General features: G+C 34.6%; 1 protein-coding gene across 1 annotated transcript in view; it reads left to right on the top strand.

The window, feature by feature from the left end:
* LOC148941712 (uncharacterized) overlaps positions 1 to 26897 on the top strand; it is a 96779-nt gene that overhangs the window by 60626 nt on the left and 9256 nt on the right. Inside the window, exon 5 of the mRNA XM_089104235.1 lies at positions 23924 to 24124. Within this exon, the coding sequence (XP_088960361.1) occupies positions 23924 to 24124 (201 nt within the window). The remainder of the gene's footprint in view (positions 1 to 23923; positions 24125 to 26897) is intronic.

Here is a 26897-nt window from a genome sequence, read left to right as displayed (position 1 = left end):
TTTCAGCGTGTTCCTGTTGTTTTTGGCATCTCTGCGCTGACGCATTTCAAATTACTAAGGAACCTGATTCCCGCGCTAAAACAATTCATCGCTAAGATGTTTCTTGGAGAATTGTTTCCATGGCGTTTGGTTATTAATATCTTTTGGAGTTCTACCAGTAGAGTTGTTTCCGAGGCAAAGACATTAATGACTTGGATCTATTCCTGGAGAATCGTTTCTAGGCGAAAATTTTTAAAGTCTGACAGATGATGTCATTGGTTGATTGATCTGTCAAGAAAGGGGAATTAATTTGTTGTTTTTAAGGGGAATTATTGATTCACGATAGGGGACTTGAGGTCGACAGCACAGGTGTTCCAAATATCTGGAAACTCATAACATTCGCTGAGAGCGTGCACTTACAACAACAACAACAACATAGACCTTGACATTCGCTGAGAGCTTGCACTTAAAACAACAATAAAAACCTCGACCTTGACATTTGTTGAGAGCGTGCACTTATAACAACAGTACCAATGACCTTTGGAAATTTAGGTGATTGCCACACTTTGATTACGCAATCAATTTCTCAGAATTCCATCTTCCATAGGGACTCTATGCTCAAATTGGGTGTGCAAAAAGTTGTAGGTGGCAGCAGGGGTGAATCGTGGGAGTCGGACCCCCCTTTCTACTGCTGTGGATAATAATAGAGAATTGTATTTGTCACCCATAATCCATCCATGATTTTGAGTAACCATGGTTTTATGTGCCCTGAACTATTTCCCGACGGTTCCCTGGCGTCTAGTTCAGTCCCATTTTTTTATACCCTGAACCATTTCCCGATGCTTCCCTGGCGTCTAGTTCGGTCTCATTTTTTTCAATCAATTTTATCACTAAATTTAATTCTTCCTCTTCCCTTTGTAATTTGGACATTATTTCTTGTTCAATTCCTAAGAAATCCACTCCTTCGGTTGAATGTACGCCCGCAGCGACAAGATCAAGTTCATCTTCTGTCATTTCGATAGATCTAGACCTTTCAATGGTTTCGGTAGCAGGTCTACTTGAAACATCAGATAATTTGTATTTACCAGACAAATACCGAAAATGAAATTGAGGATTTTCTAAAAAGAAAAGTAGAGATATTCTATATAACTTGGACGAGAGTTCGCGCATTTTGTAGAGCTGGTAGATGGGTTGGCAGTCTATTTGCCAATATGTTTGGCAAACATATTGGCAAATATAATAATCAAAAGCTTTTGCTGCCTGAGTAATACCAAATAGTTCCCTTAAGACATCGTCCTGTCTTGCAAACTGTTTAGACAGGACCTTGCCATGGGCGCCCATAAGCTGAATTCCAGGGGGGGGGGCAAACTTCGTCTAATTGCTAATTTTAATGCTATATAATATAAATCTCAGAACAAAAATATAAAAATAAAGGCCGCATCATTCAGCCAGGGGGGGCAAGAGCCCCCCCCCCCTGCCCCCCCATATGGGCGCCCATGGACCTTGCTGAAAGTCAAGACAAGGCGAAATTTTTCCATAAGAATAGCGCCAGTAGCTAGTGTCAACTGCTATATAACAGGGGGTTTGACCTGCTGTATCTGGAAAGGCAAGAAATATGGTTTTTTCATTTGAAAGTTCATTTTTTTAATTTTGAAAATTTATTTCTTGTATATCTTCCCAAACCCATTTTTCTCCTTTCAGAGGTAATATTGTAAGTGATGCGGTAAATTCACCGTAATTGATGTAAAAATTTCTGTACCACCCAGTTAGCCCTAAAAAAGATCGTAGTTCCTTGGGATTTTTAGGTCTACTAACATTTTTAAATGCTTCCAATTTGTTTTTTAAAGGTGCGATTCCTTGATTTGTTACAGAATATCCCAACAGATTTAGTTGAGGGGCAAACAATTGTACCCCTCCTGCTCCTAATTTTACATTGTGTTGCTTTAACCTTTGGAAGAGCTATTTAATATCCTTCGGGTGTTGCCATTCATCTCCAGCTGACGAAATACAGATATCATCTAGATACATGGATATTTATCCCCCACAATGGAGCTATCCAGCAGCAGATCTGCCCACTGGCAAAATGCACGTGGCGAGATAGTGGCACCCTGAGGCACAACATTCCATGTATATGAAACACCCCTTGGTGAATGAAACGCGTAATAATGTCTGCTATCGGGATGTAGGGGAACGTTAAAAAATGCATGCTTAAAATCTAGGACAGTAAAATGTTTCTTATTGCTTAGTTCCTGTAAAACAATTTGAATTTTTCTGATAGGCCAAGCCGGATCTTTTACCACTGCGTTTATTGCCCTGCAAACAACGACTATTCGTGAGGTTTCGATAGTCCATTCATTTCGAGGCAATATCTCTCCGTCCTTTGGTTTTTCAACCAAAAAAATTGGAGAACAAAATTCTCACCTTTCCGGACGTATTATGCCGCCTCTGGTCATGCAAAGGTTGGGTTCTTGCAGTGGTTCCTGCATTTTGAGAGGCAGGTTGAACGAATGTGGCTGTGTAACTGGCTTGGTTTTGTCTATATCAACTCTATATTCCATTAGGCTCTTTTTGCCCACGTCGTAACAATGAGTAGAAAATACTTCACGAAACTCTTTGAGTAAGGCTATTAATTCTGATTTGATTTCCTGACGGTTATTTAAATATGACATCTTAAACTGTGATATGAATTCCATATCACCCAAAGTTGGAAGACAAACTTTATTATCAGAATATTCATTAATTTCCTCTGCTTTAAAGGAATTTATCAAATTATATTCAAGTTCTTGAAAAGTACCAACTATAGTCCGCTTAGGAAGAAACATCGGTTCCTCAGAGTTGTTAAAAATCCTTATTAGAGATTTATTGTTTCTTACGATATTTGCTGAAACATTTATATATCCTTCCATTCCTTCCCCTGGCTCAATAAGGACTGTACAACCGTGCTGCACCATGTTGCCATCAATTGATATAATAGCAATTTCAGCGACTTTCATACATCTTGGGGGTAATGAAACTCCTTTTGGTAAAATGACACTACCATAGGATTGACCTATACATTTGTCTAAATTTGAGCTTTTGAATCGCATTTGATTATTAGTCATGTCTAATTGAGTACCTAAATTATGCAAGAGATCTCATCCAATTATAAGCTCAAAGTCTAAATCTTGAACTACGAGAAATTCCCATTCTTTAGCTTGTTTTTCAATTCCATCCGAAATTTGTATTGATAGGGTCGCGTTTGGTTTCGTACCAAAACTTTGGGAATTTATAGGTTTTATATTGGCTAAATTAGGCTCAATTCGCTTAATGAAATGTTTTGGTATAAGTTGGAAAGTGGTAGAATTTACTAATGATTTGTGGCATCCAGGATCAATAAATGCTTTACATGTCTTATCCCCGCAACAGTACTTCATGAAAAATAGGGAAACTTTTAGAACTATCCGAAATTCCTAAGAAGCATAAAAATTCTTTACTGGAATTTTGATACTCAGATCTTTTATTTACTAGTTACTCAATGTTAAGACTATTATACTTAGTTTCAGATTGAGGGTTTTCATTTTCTGTATCAGTCTTAGCCCTCGTCTAGGCTGGCTATTTAGTTTTCCAATACCCTGTCATAAACTGGGTCTTTTCTATACCAGCATTCGGAACTATCGTGGTTTCGGTTACCACAAACGTAGCATGTCTTACTTTCGACCCTTTGTATCGAAGGGTTTTGGGAAAAAGAGACTTTATTCTTACTTGGATTAGGGCAATTTCTCAGAAAATGCCCAGATTCTTGGCAATTATAAAAAAGTCTGACCGCTGGCTGTGACCTATATCGAACTGTGGGCTCCTCGATGGATGAATTTTGCCGTCCAGGACCCGTATCTGGTTGTGAATTTCTATTTTCATTCCCTTCATAATTATTTTCCCTATTCTTTAGGAAGGGAGATCGGTTCCCTCTTCCCTGGCCCCCCTCGAAATGGCCGGCCCCTATCTGAATGTTCATCTCCCACAGGCACGTACGCAGGAATTTGTTTCTGGGGGGACCCAATTTGTTTCGGGGGGGGGCCAAATCCTTCAAACCCATTATTCTGTGAGAAAAATCAGAAAATTATGGGAAAATGAAAAAAATCATGAGATTTCGGGGGGGGGGGCGGGCCCGGAGCCCCCTCCCCCCCTGCGTACCTCCCTGATCTCCCATGTTATTTCCCGGGGGGAAGCGGAACCTATTTTCAGTAGATACGGCAGCCGAAAAATACTCATTCGCCGGTTTTGTCGCAATTTCAATTTTTTCATACTTGACCGCAATTTTAAAAGCATTTTCTAGGTTATTTATTTGATCCTCTTGTTCCATGAGTACCCTTTTAAAAGTTATGCGTGCATCTTCCCTAAAAGTGTGTAGTGCCAATGGTTGAACTGCCGGGTTTCGTAGTCCATGCCAATGGCAGTAGAGATGCTCGTCTGGATTTGCTTACGCCCCTGTACCAGACAGGTTTTCTGGTAGGTATAATCTGGTTTGGTAGGTACAATCTGGTTAGGTGGGTATAATCTGGTTTGGTTCAAGTTTTTCTGACACAATTTACCGGATATCTATTTCATGATATACAAGTTTTTTTTTTAGGTTAAATCCGTGTCAGAAAAACCGGTGTGTCTTTTTAAGTTGCCAATATATTCAATTATTTTTTGTATATATTCAGGTTTCAAATTAGGATTTTCACCAGTTTGAATAGTTCATTCAACCTATCAGTACTGGTATTTTTGCGATCATTTACATAGATATGGAAAATTCTAAGCAACTTCTGGTGAGTAAAATTTTCTCATTATTATAATAAAAAGAAATTGTCTCGTCATTAAGTTAAGGAAGAATTACCTTCCCTATGTTTTTTTTTTCACTGTGTGGTTACCTCTTTTAAAAAGCTTCCTTCTTTTAAATATTAAACGATCCATCTATTTCAATTTTAGTAAATATTCAAAAAAGAGAGGCATGTTCACTTTGATTTTTGGCTCGTTGTATATGAAAAATTAAAATAGAATTTGCATATTAGTTTCGGCAGATATGAAAGGTCGCCCCCCCTCCTCAATATCTTGCTCTTTACACTAAAGTTCGAGGGGGGGGGGGGCAAGATGGAACAAAGCCACATTCTCTGTGTTTTTATATTTATTTTGTGGGTATTCAAAAGCGAGGATTTCTGTTAAATAAATGATTCTTGTATGTGCGATTCAATAGTTTCCTTTTATGGTCAAATTAAACGAGACGTAATTTATGAAAGCAAAAAGGGGATTTAACAGATGATTAAGTGGCTTTTATAAAAAATTTAAGACAGGGAAGGGGTCAATGTATCAATTCTAGCACGTTCATTGTAAGGTGAAAAAAAAAGAAGTATTTCTTCATTAAGGAATTTATGTATTAAGTTGGAACTTTCAGCGAGTGCTTAAAAGGGAATATTGAGGTGCACGAGGGTTCAGTTAAAGGGGATATAGTTACCTGTGCGTTAAGGGCAATTTATCTGTTAAAGAGGAATTATTATTTCATAACTAAATTTTTTCTTCTTTTTTTAAGGATGCTGAGATGGATTCATGCCCTACCTCTGAAAAGAGACCAAGACGATCAGTCATCAGATTTGCTAATCCAATGCACTGCTAAAGCTAACTCTAATTGGAAAAAAGGGGCATAAAGCTTTTTTTTTGGATAAGAATTGCACAATGAATGTATCGTTTGACGTGGGCATTTTTTATGAGCCAATCAGAGGTTGTTCAATATACGATAACTAGATTTGTGGTTGGGATTTGAATAAAAGAAATGGTTATGTTATTTGCTTGCATGTATAGGAATTCCCTTGTTATTTGCTTGCATGTATAGGTATTCCCTTGTTATTTGCTTGCATGTATAGGAATTCCAATGATATTTGCTAGCTTGTATAGGAATTACAATGTTATTTGATTGCATGTATAGGAATTCCCATGTTCATTGCTTGCTTGTATAGGAATTCCCATGGTATTTGCTTGCATGTATAGGAATTCCCTTGTTATTTGCTTGCGTGTATAGGAATTCCCATGTTATGTGCTTGCGTGTATAGGAAGTCACATGTTATGTGCTTGCATGTATAGTAATTCCTATGTTATTTGCTTGCTTGTATAGGAATTCCCAAGTTATTTGCTTGCATGTATCGGTAGTCCCTTGTTATGTGCTTGCTTGTTTAGGAATTCCCTTTTTATTTGCTTGCTTGTATAGGAATTCGCTTTTTAGTTGATTTCTTGTCTATTAAGTCCAATGTTTTTTGATTGATTGTATAGTTAGTCCGATCTTTTTTGCTTGCATGTATAGGAAGTCCCATGTTATTTGCTTGCGTGTATAGGAATTCCCATGTTATTTGCTTGCATGTATAGGAACTCCCATGTTATTTGCTTGCATGTATAGGAATTCCCATGTTATTTTGCTTGCGTGTATAGGAATTCCCATGTTATTTGCTTGCGTGTATAGGAATTCCCATGTTATTTGCTTGCATGTATAGGAATTCCCATGTTATTTGCTTGCGTGTATAGGAACTCCCATGCTATTTTAAGGGCTTATGTCCCCTCCCATGCTATTATAAGAGTTTATGTCCCCTTCCTATGCTATTCCAGGAGCTTATGTTCCTTCCAATGCTATTTTAAGGGCTTTTCCGTGTGGTTTTTCTTTACTTGATACCCATTAAAAACAAAATTTTTCTGTTAAATAAGTAGTTCTTATATCTTTTAAAAGAGCTTTACGGGGTTTGAGAGACTCGATTGCCTGATTCCGTGTGGTTTTTCTTTACTTGGTGCCCATTAAAAACAAAATTTTTGGGTTAAATAAGTAGTTCTTGTATGTTTTAAAAGAGCTTTAAGGGGTTTGAGAGACTCAGTTGTCTGATTCCGTGTGGTTTTTCTTTACTAAGTTCTCATTAAAAACGAAATTGTTGTGTTAAATAAGTAGTTATTGTATCTGTTAAAAGAGCTTTAAGGAGTTTGAGAGACTCGGTTGTATGATTCCGTGTGATTTTTCTTTACTTGGTGCCCATTAAAAACGAAATTTTTGTGTTAAATAAGTAGTTTTTGTATCTTTTAAAAGAGCTTTAAGGGGTTTGACAGACTCACTTGCCTGATTCCGTGTGGTTTTTCTTTACTTAGTGCTCATAAAAAACGAAATTTTTGTGTTAAATAAGTAGTTTTTGTATCTTTTAAAATAGCTTTAAGGGGTTTGAGAGACTCAGTTGCTTGATTCTGTGTGGTTTTTCTCTACTTAGTGCTCATTAAAAACGAAGTTTTTGTGTTAAATAAGTAGTTCTTGTATCTGTTAAAAGATCTTTAAGGGGTTTGAGAGACACGGTTGACTGATTTCATGTGCTTTTTCTTTACTTGTTGCACATTAAAAACAAAATTTTAGACTGAAAAGTGTTTGATTGGCAGAAGGATGTATTAGCGATGTTATAGTGGAGGGTGAGTTGAAATAAATTTTTTTTTTAACAAGAAATGACTGAAAAGTGTTTTGGGGGGATGGGTTGATTGCCAGAAGGATGTATTTACGTAGTTATAGTGGAGGGTAAGTTGCTAGCGAAAACCCCGTGTGGATTAGTTGAAATAAAAAAAAATTAACAAGAAATGGCTGAAAAGTGTTGTGGGGGAGATGGGTTGATTGGCAGAAGGATGTATTAGCGAAGTTAAAGTGGATGGTGAGTTGCTAGCGAAAATTCTAAGCTAATAGGGGATTTTGACCGTAAACTCTAGTTTTTTGTAAGACAATTATGGAAAATACAATTAGTTGGTTCATAGGTGAAACTTAATTCCAGGTATTGATCTAAAAATAAACTATTTCTGTAGAATATGAGCTAATAAGGGTTTTTGACCATAAACTCTAGTTTCCTGTAAGAAAATTATGCAAAATACAATTCTCTCGTTTAAATGTGAAACTTAGGTCCATTCTCTGGTTCAAATGTGGAAAAACCCGTGTGAATGAGTTGAAATAGAAATTTTTTAACAAGAAATGACTGAAAAGTGTTTTGGGGGAGATGGGTTGATTGGCAGAAGGATGTATTAGCATAGTTATAGTGGAGACCGAGTTGCTAGCGAAAAACCCGTGTGGATGAGTTGAAATAAAAAAATTTAACAAGAAATGGCTGAAAAGTGTTTTGGGGGAGATGGGTTGATTGGCAGAAGGATGTATTGTTGAAGTTATAGTGGAGGGCAAGTTGCTAGTGAAAAATCTAAGCTAATAAGGGTTTTTGACCGTAAACTCTAGTTTTTTGTAAGAAAATTATGGAAAATACAATTTGTTGGTTCATAGGTGAAACTTAAGTCCAGGTATGGATAGAAAAATAAACTATATCTGTAGAATCTGAGCTAATAGGGGTTTTTGACCATAAACTCTAGTTTCATGTAAGAAAATTATTGAAAATACAATTCTCTCGTTCAAATGTGAAAATTAGGTCAATTCTCTGGTTCAAATGTGAAACTTAAGTCCTGTTCTGGATACTCATAATAATGTGTACTGATGGTTATAATTCAATATTTTTTTTTCATAAAAGCAAACAATTTTTTTTAACTTCGAAATTATTCAACTTTTTTTTTTTGTACGTATATTAAAATGACAAAATATGCTTACGACTCTAAAAATTGTAATCTGTGATTGGTCAGAGACACGATTTGGCTTTCCCACTGACATTCAATGTCCGGTTATCGACACTACCTAATCTATTGCATGTATCAAATCAGTATTTTTTACGCAGTAGAACGATAAACACATAAGTCATATCTTTAAAAAAAGTGAAGATGGAGCATTTTAATAAAGTGTGTTCACATGACAATGTTATTTTAGCATTGAATGCTGACAAGGAGAAGTATTTAAACTATGAAACAAGTAAAAATGGTAGCACTATTGGAAATGTATGTGTGAATTGTCATGACAGTAAGGAGTTTAATTTCTTTGGAGTACCAAAAAAAATTCAACTCTTCTTATGGTGGATATGCAAGAGTGAGATATCCAGAGATGATAGCACTCAAAGAAAATGCCAACATAAAAATAATAGTTGATGAAGAGGGACATCTTCTTGCCAGTGCTTGTGGTAACATGCTACCTCTTGTTACACCCTATCGTCAACTTTCGGGTATTAGCATTCAACGGAAGATCAAAAGAAGACATGCATACTCTTCTACTAATATCATAAACCATATCTTGTCGACGTGCCGAAACTCTTACCTTTGTAAAAATAATGTTGTAATAGACAGTGAAATTGCCGGAAAAATAAAAAGGGCATTGTATGAAAATATCACTAAGGAATATAAAGATGAATCAATGAAAAACAAAGTGCCAGCAAACGTCACTACCATTAATCAAACAATTAATGAACCAAATAATAGCAAAGATGAATATCAAGCGTGTAGAATGTGTATTAAAACATCGACGATGTAAGAAAAGGAATTTACGTACATATATTGTCAAACACATGGGATAACATTGACGAAATATAGGTATCAGAATGAAAAATCGTAGGTAAATAAGTAAGTAAGTAAGTAAGTAAGTAAGGAAGGAAGTAAGTAAGTAAGTAAGTAAGTAACAAACTCTTTCTGGAAATCATCTCTTTGATACACAATGCAGAAATTTCATTTAAGAAATTCTGAAAAAATTGTAAGCAAGTAACAAACTCTTTCATGAAGTCACCTCGTGGATACACAATGCAGAAATTTCATTAAAGAAATTATGAAAAAATTCTAAGTAAGTAGCAAATTTTTTCTTGAATTCACCTGCTGGATAAACAAAAAGACATTTCTTTCAAGAAATTATGACAAAACTCCAAGTAAGTAACAAACTCATTATTGTTTTCACGACTTAGATACACGATGTAGAAATTTAATTCAAGAAATTATGAAAAAATTCTCAGTAAGTAACAATTTCTTTCTTGAAGTCAACTCTTGGATACACAATACAGAAATTTCATTCAGTAAATTATGAAAAAATTGTAAGCGAGTAACAAACTCTTTCCTGAAGTCACCTCTTGGATACACAATGCAGAAACTTCATTTAAGAAATTATCAAAAATTGTAAGTAAGTAGCAAATTATTTCTTAAATTCGCCCTCTTGGATAAACAAAAAAAAAGTCATTTTGTTCAAGAAATTATGACAAAATTCCAAGTAAGTAACAAACTCATTATTGTTTTAACGACTTAGATACACGATGTAGAAATTTAATTCAAGAAATTATGAAAATATTCTCAGTAAGTAACAATTTCTTTTTTGAAGTCAACTCTTGGATACACAATACGGAAATTTCATTCAATAAATTATGAAAAAATTGTAAGCAAGTAACAAACCGTTTCCTGAAGTCACCTCTTGGATACACAATGCAGAAAATTCATTTAAGAAATTATCAAAAATTGTAAGTAAGTAGTAAATTCTTTCTTGAATTCGCCTCTTTGATAAACAAAAAAAAAGTTATTTCATTCAAGAAATTATAAAAAAATTCTAAATAAGTAACAAATCCTTTCTTGAAGTTACCTCATGGATACACAACTCAGAAAATTCATTTAAGAAATTATCAAAAATTGTAAGTAGCAAATTCTTTCTTGAATTCGCCTCCTGGATAAATAAAAGACATTTCATTCAAGAAATTATGACAAAATTCTAAGTAAGTAACAAACTGTTTCTTGAATCCTCCTCCTGAATGCACAATACAGTTATTTCATTTAAGAAATTACGAAAAAATTGTAAGCAAGTAACAAACTCTTTCTTGAATACACCTCGTGGATACACAATGCAGAAATTTCATTTAAGAAATTATCAAAAATTGTAAGTAAGTAGCAAATTATTTCTCGAATTCGCCTCCTGGATCAATAAAAAAGACATTTCATTCAAGAAATTATGACAAAATTCTAAGTAAGTAACAAACTCTTTCTTGAAGTTACCTCATGGATACATAATGCAGAAATTTCATTTAAGAAATTATGAAAAAATTGTAAGCAAGTAACAAACTCTTTCTTGAAGTCACCTCGTGGATACACAATGCATAAATTTCATTAAAGAAATTATGAAAAAATTGTAAGTAAGTAGCAAATTATTTCTTGAATTCACCTGCTGGATAAACAAAAAGACATTTCATTCAAGAAATTATAACAAAATTCCAAGTAAGTAAGAAACTCATTATTGATTTCACGACTTGGTTACACGATGCAAAAATTTCATTCAAAAATTATGAAAAAATTCTCAGTAAGTAACAATTTCTTTCTTGAAGTCAACTCTTGGATACACAATAGGGAAATTTCATTCAATAAATTATGAAAAAATTGTAAGCAAGTAACAAACTCTTTCCTTAAGTCACCTCTTGGATACACAATGCAGAAACTTCATTTAAGAAATTATCAAAATTTGTAAGTAAGTAGCAAATTCTAAAAAGTCATTTCATTCAAGAAATTATGACAAAATTCTAAATAAGTAACAAATCCTTTCTTGAAGTTACCTCATGGATACACAACGCTTTATTGTTTTCATGACTTAGATACACGATGTAGAAATTTAATTCAAGAAATTATAAAAAAAAGGAAAGTAAGTAACAAACTCTTTATTGATTTTCACCTCTTGGATACAAAAAAAAGACATTTCATTCAAGAAATTATGACAAAATTCTAAGTAAGTAAAAAAATCATTCTTGAATTCGCCGTTTACATGCACAATACATAAATTTCATTCTATGGGACCTCTACACGTGATTAAACACGTTTTGAAACTACATGCTATTTGCTTGCCTTTCCTTGGCACCTTTCCAAACGAGCGGGGATTCCCCACTGGTTCCTACACATTGCAAAAAAGTGACGTCTCTGTGTCGTCTCTGTATCGTCTCTGTGATGACACACACATAGAGACGAGACACGCACAGACACGACACACAAACAGAGTCATAGTGAGAGAGATATCCAAAAAGTTGGGTTATCTTGGTTCACTTAGAGTGGCGCGCCACTCTAAGTGAACCTGTGAGTCTGTGCGTGTCTCGTCTCTATGTGTGTGTCATCACAGAGACGATACAGAGACGACACAGAGACGTCACTTTTTTGCAATGTGTAGGAACCAGTGGGGAATCCCCGCTCGTTTGGAAAGGTGCCAAGGAAAGGCAAGCAAATAGCATGTAGTTTCAAAACGTTTTTAATCACGTGTAGAGGTCCCATAGAATGAAATTTCTGTATTGTGCATGTAAACGGCGAATTCAAGAATGAGTTTTTTACTTACTTAGAATTTTGTCATAATTTCTTGAATGAAATGTCTTTTTCTGTATCCAAGAGATGAAAATCCATAAAGATTTTGTTAATTACTTTTCTTTTTTTTTATAATTTCTTGTATGAAATTTCTGCGTCGTGTATCTAAGTCGAGTAAACAATAAATTGTTTTGTATACAGGATTTAAATTACAGAAATGATATGTTAATTATTTAGAATTTTGTCATAATTTATTGAATGAAATGACTTTTTTTGTTTATCCAAGAAGCAAATTCAAGAAAGAATTTGCTACTTACTTGCAATTTTTGATAATTTCTTAAATGAAGTTTCTGCATTGTGTATCCAAGAGGTGACTTCAGGAAAGAGTTTGTTAATTACTTACAATTTTTTAATAATTTATTGACTGACATTTCCGTATTGTGTATCCAGGAGTTGACTTCAAGAAAGAAATTGTTACTTACTGAGAATTTTTTCATAATTTATTGAATTAAATTTCTACATCGTGTATCTAAGTCGTGAAAACAATAATGAGTTTGTTACTTACTTGGAATTTTGTTATAATTTCTTGAATGAAATGTCTTTTTGTTTATCTAGCAGGTGAATTCAAGAAAGAATTTGCTACTTACTTACAATTTTTTCATAATTTCTTTAATGAAATTTCTGCATTGTGTATCCAGGAGGTGACTTCAGGAAAGAGTTTGTTACTTGCTTACAATTTTTTCATAAGTTCTTAAATGAAATTTCTGCATTATGTATCCATGAGGTAACTTCAAGAAAGAGTTTGTTACTTACTTAGAATTTTGTCATAATTTCTTGAATGAAATGTCTTTTATTGATCCAGGAGGCGAATTCGAGAAAGAATTTGCTACTTACTTACAATTTTTGATAATTTCTTAAATGAAATTTCTGCATTGTGTATCCATGAGGTGTATTCAAGAAAGAGTTTGTTACTTGCTTACAATTTTTTCGTAATTTCTTAAATGAAATAACTCTATTGTGCATTCAGGAGGAGGATTCAAGAAACAGTTTGTTACTTACTTAGAATTTTGTCATAATTTCTTGAATGAAATGTCTTTTTTATTGATCCAGGAGGCGAATTCAAGAAAGAATTTGCTACTTACTTACAATTTTTGATAATTTCTTAAATGAAATTTCTGCGTTGTGTATCCATGAGGTAACTTCAAGAAACCATTTTTACTTATTTAGAATTTTGTCATAATTTTCTGAATGAAATGTCTTTTTTTTTGTTTATCCAAGAGGCGAATTCAAGAAAGAATTTACTACTTAGTTACAATTTTTGATAATTTCTTAAATGAAGTTTCTGCATTGTATATCCATAAGGTGACTTCAGGAAAGGGTTTGTTACTTGCTTACAATTTTTCCATAATTTACTGAATGAAATTTCCGCATTCTGTATCCAAGAGGTGACATTAAGAAAGAAATTATTACTTGAAGAAAAATTTTTCATAATTTCTTGAATTAAATTTCTACAACGTGTATCTAACTCGTGAAAACAATAATTAGTTTGTTACTTACTAGGAATTTTGTCATATTTTCTTGAACGAAATGACTGTTTTTGTTTATCCAAGAGGGCGAATTCAAGAAAGAATTTGCTACTTACTTACAATTTTTGATAATTTCTTAAATGAAGTTTCTGCATTGTGTATCCTAGAGGTGACTTCATGAAAGAGTTTGTTAATTGCTGACAATTTTTTCATAATTTACTGAATGAAATTTCCGTATTGTATATCCAAGAGTTGACTTTAAGAAAGAAATTGTTACTTACAGAGAAATTTTTCATAATTTCTTGAATTAAATTTCAACATCGTGTATCTATGTCATGAAAACATTAAAGAGTTTACTACTTAATAGGAATTGTCTCATAATTTCTTGAATTAAATGTCTTTTTGTTTGTCCAACAAATGAATTATAGAAATAATTTGCTACTTACTTGCAATTTTTCATTTTTTATTTAATGAAATTTCTGCATTGTTTATCAAAGAGTTGACTTCATGAAAGAATTTGTTACTTGTTTACAATTTTTCATAAATTCCTAAATGATTTTTGTATTGTGTATCTATTAGGTGAATTCAAGAAAGAGTTTGTTACTTACTTACTTACTTACTTACTTACTTACTTACTTACTTACTTGCTTGCTTACTTACCTACAATTTTTCATTCTGATACCTAGATTTTGACAATGTTATCCCATGTGTCTGACAATAGATGTACGCAAATTCCTTTTCTTACATCGTCGATGTTTTAATAGACATTCTAAACGCTTGATATTCATCTTTGCTATTATTTGGTTCATTAATTGTTTGATTAATGGTAGTGACGTTTGCTGGCACTTTGTTTTTCATTGATTCGTCTTTATATTCCTTAGTGATATTTTCTGCCAATGGCCTTTTTATTTTTCCGGCAATTTCACTGTCTATTACAACATTATTTTTACAAAGGTAACAGTTTCGGCACGTCGACAAGATATGGTTTATGATATTAGTAGAAGAATATGCATGTCTTCTTTTGATCTTCCGTTGAATGCTAATACCCGAAAGTTGATGATGGGATGCAACAAGAGGTAGCATATTACCACAAGCACTGGCAAGAAGATGTCCCTCTTCATCAACTATTATTTTTATGTTGTCATTTTCTTTGAGTGCTATCATCTCTTGATATCTCACTCTTGCATATCCACCATAGGAATAGTTGAATTTTTTTTGTAATCAAAAGAAGTTAAATTCCTTACTGTCATGACAATTCACACATAAATTTCCAATAGTGCTACCATTTTTACTTGTTTCATAGTTTAAATACTTCTCCTTGTCAGCATTCAATGCTACAATAACATTGACATGTGAACACACTTTATTAAAATGCTCCATCTTCACTTTTTTAAAAGATATGACTTATGTGTCTATCGTGCTACTGCGTAAAAAATACTGATTTAATACATGCAATTGACTAGGTAGTGACGATATCCGGAAATAGAATACCAGTGGAAAAGCCACCTTGTGTCTCTGACCAATCACAGAGTACAATTGTTAGAGCCATAAGCATGTTTTGTCATTTTAAGATACGTACAAAAAAAAAAAAAGTTGAATAATTTCGAAGTTTAAAAAAAAAAATTTGTTTTTATGAAAAAAAAATATTGAATTAGAACCATAAGTCCTCATTATTATGAGTAGCCAAAACTGGACTTAAGTTTCACATTTGAACCAGAGAATTGACCTAAGATTCACATTTTAACGAGAGAATTATATTTTCAATAATTTTCTTACATGAAACTAGAGTTTACGGTCAAAAACCCTTATTAGCTCAGGTTCTACAGAAATAGTTTATTTTTCGATCCATACCTGGACTTAAGTTTCACCTATGAACCAACAAATTGTATTTTCCATAATTTTCTTACAAAAAACTAGAGTTTACGGTCAAAAACCCTTACTAGCTTAGATTTTTCACTAGAAACTTCCATCCGCTATAATTTCGACAATACGTCCGTCTGCCAATCAATCCATCTCGCCGAAAACGTTTTTCAGCCAATCCTTGTTAAAATTTTTTATTTAAACTAGTCAACACGGATTTTTCGCTAGAAACTCGGCCTCCACTATAACTATGCTAATACATCCTTCTGCCAATTAACCCATCTCCCCCAAAACACTTTTCAGTCATTTCTTGTTAAAAATTTTTTATTTCAACTCATCCACACGGTTTTTTCCACATTTGAACCAGAGAATGGACCTAAATTTCACATTTGAACGATAGAATTGTATTTTCCATAATTTTCTTAAGGGAAACTACAGTTTATGGTCAAAAACCCTTATTAGCTCAGATTCTACAGAAATAGTTTATTTTTCGATCCATACCTGGACTTAAGTTTCACCTATGAACCAACGAATTGTATTTTCCATAATTTTCTTACAAAAAACTAGAGTTTACGGGAAAAAACCCTTATTAGCTTAGATTTTTCGTTAGCAACTTGCCCTCCACTTTAACTTCGTTAATACATCCTTCTGCCAATCAACCCATCTCCCCCAAAACACTTCAGTCATTTCTTGTTAAAATTTTTTATTTCAACTCAACCACACGGGGTTTTCGCTAGCAACTTGCCCTCCACTATAACTACGCTAATACATCCATCTGGCAATCAACCCATCTCCCCCAAAACACTTTTCAGTCATTTCTTGCTAAAAAAAATTTATTTCAAATCATCCACACGGGTTTTTCGCCAGCAACTCGCCCTCCACTATAACTTTGCTAATACATCCTTCTGCCAATCAAACACTTTTCAGTCTAAAATTTAGTTTTTAATGTGCACCAAGTAAAGAAAAAGCACATGGAATCAGGCAACCGAGTCTCTCATACCCCTTAAAGCTCTTTTAACAGATACAAGAACTACTTATTTAACATAAAAACTTAGTTTTTAATGAGCACTAAGCAGAGAAAAACCATAGGTAATAAAGCAACTGAGTCCATAAAACCTATAAAAGATCTATTAAATTATCCAAAAACAGATTATTTAACTCGAAATATTAGTTTTTAATGAGAAACAAGTAGAGGAAAAACACACGGAATCAGGCAACTGAGTCTGTCAAATTCCTTAAAGCTCTTTTAAAAGATACAAAAACTACTTATTTAACACAAAAATTTCGTTTTTAATGGGGACCAAGTAAAGAAAAATCACACGGAATCAGACAACCGAGTCTCTCAAACCCCGTAAAGCTCTTTTAAAAGATACAAGAACTACTTATTTGACACAAAAATTTCGTTTTTAATGAGCACTAAGTAAAGAAAAACAAAACGGAATCAGGCAACACAGTGTCTCAAACCCCGTAAAGCTCTTTTAAAAGATACAAGAACTACTTATTTAACACAAAAATTGTGTTTTTAATCTGCACCAAGTAAAGAAAAACCACACGGAATCAGGCAATCGAGTCTCTCAAACCCCGTAAAGCTCTTTTAAAAGATATAAGAACTACTTATTTAACACAAAAATTTTGTTTTTAATGGGTATCAAGTAAAGAAAAACCACACGGAAAAGCCCTTAAAATAGCATAGGAAGCTCCTGGAATAGCATAGGAAGAGGACACAAACTCTTATAATAGCATGGGAGGGGACATAAGCCCTTAAAATAGCATGGGAATTCCTATACACGCAAGCAAATAGCATGGGAATTCCTATACATGCAAGAAAATAACATGGGAATTCCTATTCAAGAAAGAAAATAAACGTGGAATTCCTATACACGCAATCAAATTACCTTGGAAATTCCTATACATTCAAGCAAATAACATGGGAATTCCTATACAAGCAAGCAAATAACATGGGAATTCCTATACACGCAAGCAAATAACAAGGGAATTCCTATACATGCAAGCAAATAACATGGGAATTCCTATACACGCAAGAAAAAAAAATGGTAATACCAATACAAGCAAGCAAATAAAAAGGGAATTACTATACACGCAAGCAAATAACATGGGAATTCCTATACATGCAAGCAAATAACAAGGAAATTCCTATACATGCAAGCAAATAACATGGGAATTCCTATACACGCAAGCAAATAACATGGGAATTCCTATACATGCAAGCAAATAACATGGGAATTCCTATTCAAGAAAGCAAATATCAAGGGACAAAATATACAAGCACGCAAATAACAGGGGAATTCCTATACATGCAAGCAAATAACATGGGAATTCCTATACACGCAAGCAAATAACATTGGAATTCCTATACACGGAAGCAAATAACAAGGGAATACCTATACATGTAAGCAAATGACATTTGAATTCCTATACATGCAATCAAATAACAAGGGGATTCCTATACACGCAAGCAAATGACATGGGAATTCCTATACACGCAGGCAAATAACATAACCATTTCTTTTATTCAAATCCCAACCACAAATCAAGTTATCGTATATTGAACAACCTCTGATTAGCTCATAAAAAATGCCCACGTCAAACGATACATTCATTGTGCAATTCTTATCCAAAACAAAAAAGCTTTATGCCCCTTTTTTCCAATTAGAGTTAGCTTTAGCAGTGCATTGGAATAGCAAATCTGATGACTGATCGTCTTGGTCTCTTTTCGGAGGGAGGGCAAGAATCCAGCTCAACATCCTTAAAAAAAAGAAGAAAAATTTAGTAATGAAATAATAAGCCCTCTTTTACAGATAAATTGCCCTCGACCCCCATGTAACTATATCCCCTTTTACTGAACCCTCGTGCAACTCAACCTTCCCTTTTAAGCACTCGCTGAAAGTTCCAACTTAATACATAAATTCCTTAATGAAGAAATACTTTTTTTTTTTACCTCACAATGAACGTGCTAGAATTGATACATTGACCCCTTCCCTGTCTTAAATTTTTTATAAAAGCTACTTAATCATCTGTTAAATCCCCTTTTTGCTTTCATCAAATACGTCTCGTTTAATTTGACCATAAAAGGAAACTCTTTAATCGCACATACAAGAATCATTTATTTAACAGAAATCCGCGCTTTTGAATACCCACCAAATAAAGATAAAAACACACAAAATGTGGCTTTGTTCCATCTTGCCCCCCCCTTGAACTTTAGTGTAAAGAGCAAGATATTGAGGAGTGAGGCAACCTTTCATACCTGCCGAAACTAATATGCAAATTATATTTTTATTTTTCATATACAACGAGTCAAAAATCAAAGTGAACATGCCTCTCTTTTTTTAATATATAATAAAATTAAAATACATGGATCGTTTCATATTTAAAAGAAGGAAGCTTTTTTTAAAAGCGGTAACCACACAGTGAAAAAAAAAACATAGGGAAGGTAATTCTTCCTTAACTTAACGACGAGACAATTTCTTTTTATTATAATAATGAGAAAATTTTACTCACCAGAAATTGCTTAGAATTTTCCATATCTATGTAAATGATCGCAAAAATACCAGTACTGATAGGTTGAATGAACTATTCAAACTGATGAAAATACTAATTTGAAACCTGAATATATACAAAAAATAATTGAATATATTGGCAACTTAAAAAGACACACCGGTTTTTCTGACACGGATTTAACCTAAAAAAAAACTTGTATATCATGAAATAGAAATTCAGTTAATTGTGTCAGAAAAACTTGAACCAAACCAGATTATACCCACCTAACCAGATTGTACCTACCAAACCAGATTATACCTACCAGAAAACCTGTCTGGTACAGGGGCGCAAGCAAATCCAGACGAGCATCTCTACTAATGGCCCATTGAATTCGCGTAAGACATAGCGGCTCTTTCAACTCGTTTTAAGAATTGATATACTGTTTCATCCCGAAATTGTTTACATCCCACAAGATCTTGTAAGATTTTCCCGGGGCTACGTTGAGGAGCAAATGTCTCCAACAGATTTTTCCGCAATGTATTAAGTGTTAAATTCACCTTATTTAAATCATAAAAAAATAGAAAATTCACCTTTCATTAACATCCCTGCTGTGGCAACAATTTGCTTTTCCGACCAAGTTAAGGTATCCTGAATTCTTTTTAGTTGGCTAATAAATTCATTTATTTGTGAGACTTCTTTTAATGGTGTTATTAAGGAAGCTAAATCTGTTGTTGCTCTGATTGAAGGGTAATCACTTGACGGTGGATTATTTGTTGGATGTGGTTGCTGTGAATTTTGACTTTGGGGGTTAGATGAAATTTGTAAATAATGGGCCATTGCCTCTGCTTCCCAGAGACTTATGTCAGAAAGAAAACTTGTTGACTAAATCTACGTCATAATCATCACTACTTGAATCAAAGGCAGGGGCATGGGGTATTTCTCTGTTTCGTATTTCTTGCTGTGCAAGGAACGCTTTCGCTTTTATTTCATCAAAATTAGCATTTTCAGGGTTTAATTCTTGAATGTTCATGATAAAATATAAAATAAAAATCGATATAAGAAGAAAATAGCTAGCCTAAGCACTCCTAACTTTTTCCTATGCGCACAAAATTTTAAGGCTTACAGTTACTCTTTATGTTTTTCACTGGATGCAGACCCCTCCAAGGTTTCTTCTTTGACGACTGGATGTTTCACGACAGGAGATGTGCGTAAGTTGGTAGGCTTCGGTTGATAAAACTGCGGTGATTGAGAAAAATTGAGAAGTTGAGACGACCCTGTATAAAAATATGTCTGGCCAGTGTTTTGTTTATTTTTGGCGTCTGTTTGGATGAAATGGCATCGGTCTGGCTCTGCTGTGGATGAACTGGGCTCGAACAATTACAGCACTTCTGACACCATGTTGTAAGCTATTTTTTGTTGTTACATAGTTGGGCGAGTCCATCCAATGGTGCTTAAAAACTATTACCATTTCGCAGAGCTAGATATTCAAGTCCATAGATATTTTATATAATTCAAGGCCAAAGATATTTCGTATAAAAAGTCTTTATTTATATCAACGCCATAGCTAGAAGAACACACTTATCTCGTGTAATATATAAATTCGACTGTCCCTATCTAAGGGCTAACACACAAATATATACTTGTCTTTTTACAGGTTAATCAATATTTTCTAGGAACCTCCCAGCGATTGGCTGTTAGACCAGCCTGGGAACGAACCGTTTCTTACAACCAGCCTTAGTTCCAAAAGTGCCCCCCTGGACCGAGCTCTCGTTGAAATATATACAACAAATTCTGTTAACATGAGGCCCGGAAAAGGCTTCTCGAATTTATCCCAAATACTTTACACTATTAACACAATTTAAATCCGGAACCCTTCACACCATTTTTGACTATGTAGCCTAGTAGTTATTACTGTTGGCCTTACTGGTCATTCTCGTTCTTGATGCTATAAACACTAATTACAAAGAAAAATTGAAAAGAAATGGTGCTAAACACGAGGTATTTTATTGAATAGCTAATATTAGGATGGTTGTACGTCTGTTTATGGTACACCTTGACCAAATAGGAATTATTGATATTCCACCCAATTGGTAATTTTTTACCTTTATTGCCTCTTATTTAAGCAATAGACCGTTATTTATCTCTAAGAAAGAAGAAAAAAGCACTGATGTTTACGTTTACACTTGAATGTTATGGAAAAAAAAAATCATTACATATTTCAAAAACATCACAAAAACATTATAAAAACAAAAGAGCTCATCATAATTGTCTTTTTGTCTTTGCGTGCCGCTTTTTTTCTAAAGATGAAACTAGCAATTTAGCACTTAAATCGTATACATAATAATGAAAAGAATGAAAAAAGTAGCAAATTACTTAGTATGACGATACTTTTTAGACTTAAAGCCAGTCTCCATTCGGCAGATTCTGCAAATCTGTACCGCCAATCTGCAAATTTTATTTCGATGGAGACTTCTTTTCCGGCTCCGTATTGGCAGTTTGCCGATACTGCAACCTTCGACGTTTTCTTCAAGATGGCAGATTTGCAGAATCTGCCAAATAGAGACTGGCTTTTAGAGATGCTGTAGCTGAAGTTTTAAGAGAAGAATAGTGCGGTTTTAGAAGGTAGATTTTCAGTCTTAGGTTAATAATTGAGAAATGCCGAATTATTGAAAGTAAATTGAGAACTGGGAAAAGTAAACCCCTTCAGTCCTCAGTTTTATTAAAGTGATTATTACTATGTACGAGAATAACACTGCTGCGGTTAAGGTATGAAATCAGGTTAGTAGCTGGTTTCATATTAGATCAGGAGTTAAGCAGGGTTGTGTTCTATTTCAATTTATACGGATCATTTTGATGGAATTTGTCTTAAGGAGCACAGCAAATACAATGGGAGAACACGGGATCAAATGGAGAAGTAAAACATTTCCTGTACTTAGATTATGCTGACGATTTAAGCATCCTAGATGAAAGTGTGTGAGCAAAATGAACGAACTTTTAGAGACTAGGTCACTATGGCTAGGAATAACTGAAGATGAAAAGGTGACATTGGGTAGCAAAAAGATCGATCAAGTGGACAGCTTCACATAACTTGGTAGTATTATTATAAGTCAATACGGTGGGAAAGAAAGATAAGTCTGCAAACCAAGATAAGAGTATTGGAAGCTACAGTGATGACAGTGGTCAAGTATCGAACTGAGGCATGCGCGTGCTCCGAGAAACGCAGGAATATTTGCTAAATGTTTTCCAGAGAAATTGCCAACACATAGATTTGGGTAGCCGATTGCTGACTTTATGTCAAACATTAGCCTGTATGAAGTGTGTTTCAATTACGCTTTCTAGGACTTTCACGAGAGAAAGGTCGAGATGGCTAGGGCGCATTCTGCGAATGAAGGGAGAAGGTTGGCCGAGGGTTGTCCTCGGCCAACCGTCAAGGGCTAAACGAAAAGCAGTCTGTTCTCGGTTGGAGTGAGAGGATATCGTAAGCAAAGATTTAAGAGAAATGGAGACTTCCTGGGAGGGTGTAAAGAGGGAGGTTTTGAATAGGCTGGGGTGGAGAAGGAGCGTGCGTGAATGTGTTGGCCTCAGGCTGCTTGGTACTGCGTTGAGTTGTTAGTCGTAGTAGTAACATAAGGTATTCCTGTATTTTGCAAAATTAAGTCCCCCGTTAGGGTAGTGGTACCAACCTTCTCGTGGTGCCATCCAGAGCAATTGACACAAGTAGGGGTACACTCACACTACCCCTGATTCAGTCACCAGCCAGCTACTGGCCGTCCTGTCCAAGGTGTTTTATTGGACCACAGTGCCGAGATCGGATAGACTGAAGCCAGTAACGTCTCCCAAAAAGGATATATGAAGCGCCAACCGTGACACAAGAAAAGATACCTTGAGGAGCAATCCGAGGCAAGAGAAAGGAGTTTTCTTCCTAATACCAGCTCTGTCGATCAAGTCCCGCTAGCCATGGATACCTGGTGAGAGGCAGGGGACTTCCCCTCACTAGCACGCATCCAGGAATTCACTGGTGGTCACTTTACATGGAGGAGATGGCAGAGTCGTAAAAACACTAAAAAAAAATTAGGGAGAATCCGAGTTGGGTCATTGAGTCAAAGTTCTCCTATGTATAGGCCTGCTCCGCATTAATCAATTTGTTTTATCTCCTGACTGTAAATTTGGTTCATTCGTTAGAGCCTCCGCTGTAACTAGGTTTATATTCTTTACAACCGCTATTTTGGAATATGGATTTCAGGACTGCAACTTAGAAAGAAATCTTAGAACTGCTTTCTAGTCTCTGGTTATTTGCTTAGTCACATGTGTGCTGTTCCATCTGTTGTTTACCAGGCACATCCACAGATTTATTTCTTCTCCTGCTTTTTTAGGGGGAGGGGGGTTAATTTCGTCAGCGCTCCCCCACATGTTCAAAAGCGGAAGTCTTAGGGTATTTCCCCCCGGAAGTACTGTTTTTTTTTTTATTTCTGGGCATTTCTTCTTTCAAAACATGAAATAATTTATTATATTACTGTCAGTATATATATATATATATATATATATATATATATATATATATATATATATATATATATATATATATATATATATATATATATATATATATATATATATATATATATATATATATATATATATATATATATATATATATATATATATATATATATATATATATATATATATATATATATATATATATATATATATATATATATATATATATATATATATATATATATATATATATATATATATATATATATACATATATATATATATATAAAGGTATAATCTCTGTTTTATCGAGTCCGTTATTTATATTGTTATGTCAGATGTTATCGATTATTAATGTAAATTTTTAACTTGCCTAGAAAAACCAAAAGGGACTAGTCCATTTTGTCCCCGATTGAACGGTATCCACCCCCACCCAGATAAGTCAGTGTGTGACCGATATTACATTTGTACCAACAATAAGCCAACAGAAGCCATCTGTAGTGGAGGTTTGGTTTTTGACCCTAGAACAGGCGTATGCACATACGCCGATTTGGCAGGCCGACCAGAATGCAAAGGCCGTAAGTATATCAGTGTTTTACTTCTTCTCTATTAACTGGTAATCACACAAAATCTCTGGAAGCTTTCATCTTCAATTCTGTCATTCCTAACAACTTCAATTTTATTAATAAGTTAATTTGATCAAAGGATAAGTCTCGTGGATAAATTTCAAACAAGTTGACGTTCTTAAATTAAAAAAAAAAAAAAAAAAAAAAAAAAATCAATTTAAATTTAGTGATTATAAATTTTTTTTTATAATTTGGTTTACAGAATTTATTTAAACATTCGTAAATGAAATTGAGGAAAGTAAAGCATTAACAAAAACACAATTAAAATGAAACGAAACTTAATTAATAATAATTGAAAGTGAAATAAAATAAAGTAAGTATAAACAAAATGTATAAAAGGAATTTAATCACGTACCTAGATAGAGAATTTTTATGCTAAAAATCTCAAAACTTCCGTTTTTTCCCATGATGGTCTATAAATTCATATAATTCAACTCTAGGTTTAAAAGACTTAAATACATTAAAGTACTTCTATTTAACATTAGGAGGTTTGTTATGGATAATTAAATAAAAAGAACATGTTTTTCAAACTGAAAGTAAGCAGCAACACTAGAGCTGTAAAAGAACAGAAATCATTACCTATATCAGGGGGATTGCCCCCTTCTTAATACCTTGCTCTACACGCTAAAGATTTTCAGTGCTTTAAGAAAAAGCTTCTTATTTTTCTAATAAAAAGACCCTTGTGTTTCAGGAGTTGTTCTTAAAGAATTGGGACAAAAAGTCAAACTTTAGCGTAAGGGGCGAGGTATTAAGAAGAGGGCAACCCTCCCTTGCCTCCCCTCGTGTACATAGTAATTTCTGTCCGTTTTAAGTTTTAATGTTGCCCCTTACTTTCAGTTGAAAAGACATTCTTTTTTTTTACTTAAGTTCTGATCGTCTTTTAGATAAAACCGGCTCCCCCTCCAAGCAAAGATCCTCTAGACAATTCAATCCTAGTGAAAATTTAGCACGTACAATTACCATTAACATCTTCACATCTAAAACTGAGTCAGCAAAGAGAATTTAAGACATAAAAAGAATTTCGTATAGGAATTCTGGCATTCCCCCAGTGCAAAATACTCCCTGAAAAGTTTACCCCCCGGAAACTTCCCGAGAAATTTATCCCGGGAATGAAAAATTATCCCAGTGGAAAGCACACCCGCAGAAAATTCACCCCCCCCCCCCTAAAAAAATGTCTCTATACTTACCAGTAACAAATACTATAAGTAAACAATGGGCAAATTTCCTGACTTATAGACCTGTCTTTTGGGGCTGTAGGGGGGGGGGGGAGATGTTAACCCCAAAGGCATAGTTACTGGGTTTTTCAACTATGCTAAACAAAATGGCAATCTCACATTTTGATCGGACGACTTTGAGGAAAAAGGTGGTGGGAGGGGGGTAAGTTGTCCTCCAATATTTTTGGCTACTTAAAAAGGTCACGAGAACTTTTATTTTGCGTTCGAATGAGGCCTTTCCCGATATTATAGGACTATGGGTTCGATGCAATCAACCCTGGAAAAAAAAACACGCATCTGGGATCTTTCTTCTGGCAAAAAATACGAAATTCCACGGTTTTGCAAATAGGAGCTTGAAACTTGTACAATAGAGTTCTCGGATACACTGAATCTGAAGGTGTGATTTTCGTTAAGATTTCTTGGCTTTAAGGGTTTGTTTACCCTCTTTTTCGCAGATCAGGCAAATTTTTCTCAGGCTCGTAACCTTTGATTATTAACACTAAAATGAAGGAATCTTATATATTTGGAATCAGCAGAATAAGCCAATTTTTTTTATATATCTACTAAATTCGAAATTCTTTTTTTAGAATTTCGGTTACGATTGACCCACGTAGCTCCTTACTTGCAGTTTGTTACCACCAACTATCAGAGGCAACGTTATAGCGTTGCCTATAGTACAGGCCATACGGCTCCAATGTTTTATTATTATTTTTTTCCCAGAGGCACTTCATATGGAATAAGTCGTCGTAGAAACTTCAAAGGGGACTCATTCGATTGGAAATCGAGAGTTCTAGTACCCCTTTTAATAGTCGAAAGTGATTGGAGGGCAACTAGCCCCACTTCCCACGCCCATCATTCCCCCAAACACATCCGATCAAAATTTTGAGACAGCCATTTTGTCCAGCGTTGTTGATTTACAGATAAAAAATATATTTTTGAGGAGGAAACTCCCCCACAACCCTCAGGGCAAGGGTTTTAAGTTATGCCCTGGGGGCATATAAGAATTTTATAGAAGGCGTTGTCATGGAAACTTCAAAAAAGGCTCATTCGATTGGAAATTCAAAGGGCTAGTGCCCCTTTTTAATAGTTGAAAGTGATTGGAGGGCAACTAACCCCCCCCCCCCCCCCCGACGCCAATCTTTCCCCCAAACACATCCAATCAAAATTTTGAGATAGACATTTTGTTCAGCGTAGTTGATTTCTAGATAGAAAATATGTTTTTGAGGAGGATACTCCCCCACAACCCTCAGGGCAAGGGTTTTAAGTTACGTCCTGGGGGCATATAAGTTTTTTATAGAAGGTGTTGTGGTAGAAGCTTCAAAAAGGCTCATTTGATTGGAAATTCAAATAGTCAAAAGTGATTGGAGGGCAACTACCCCCCCCCCCGACGCCCATCATTCCCCCAAACACATCCAGTCAAAATTTTGATAGCCATTTTGTACAGCATAATTGATTTCCAAATAGAAAATATGTTTTTGAGGAGGGCACTCCCCCACAAACCTCAGGGCAAG

This window comes from Artemia sp. Qi Xiang Cuo, chromosome 18, assembly GCF_049724085.1.
Source record: "Artemia sp. Qi Xiang Cuo chromosome 18, ASM4972408v1, whole genome shotgun sequence".
Classification (NCBI taxonomy): Eukaryota; Metazoa; Arthropoda; class Branchiopoda; order Anostraca; family Artemiidae; genus Artemia; species Artemia sp. Qi Xiang Cuo.
This window is presented reverse-complemented; position numbering and strand designations above follow the sequence as displayed.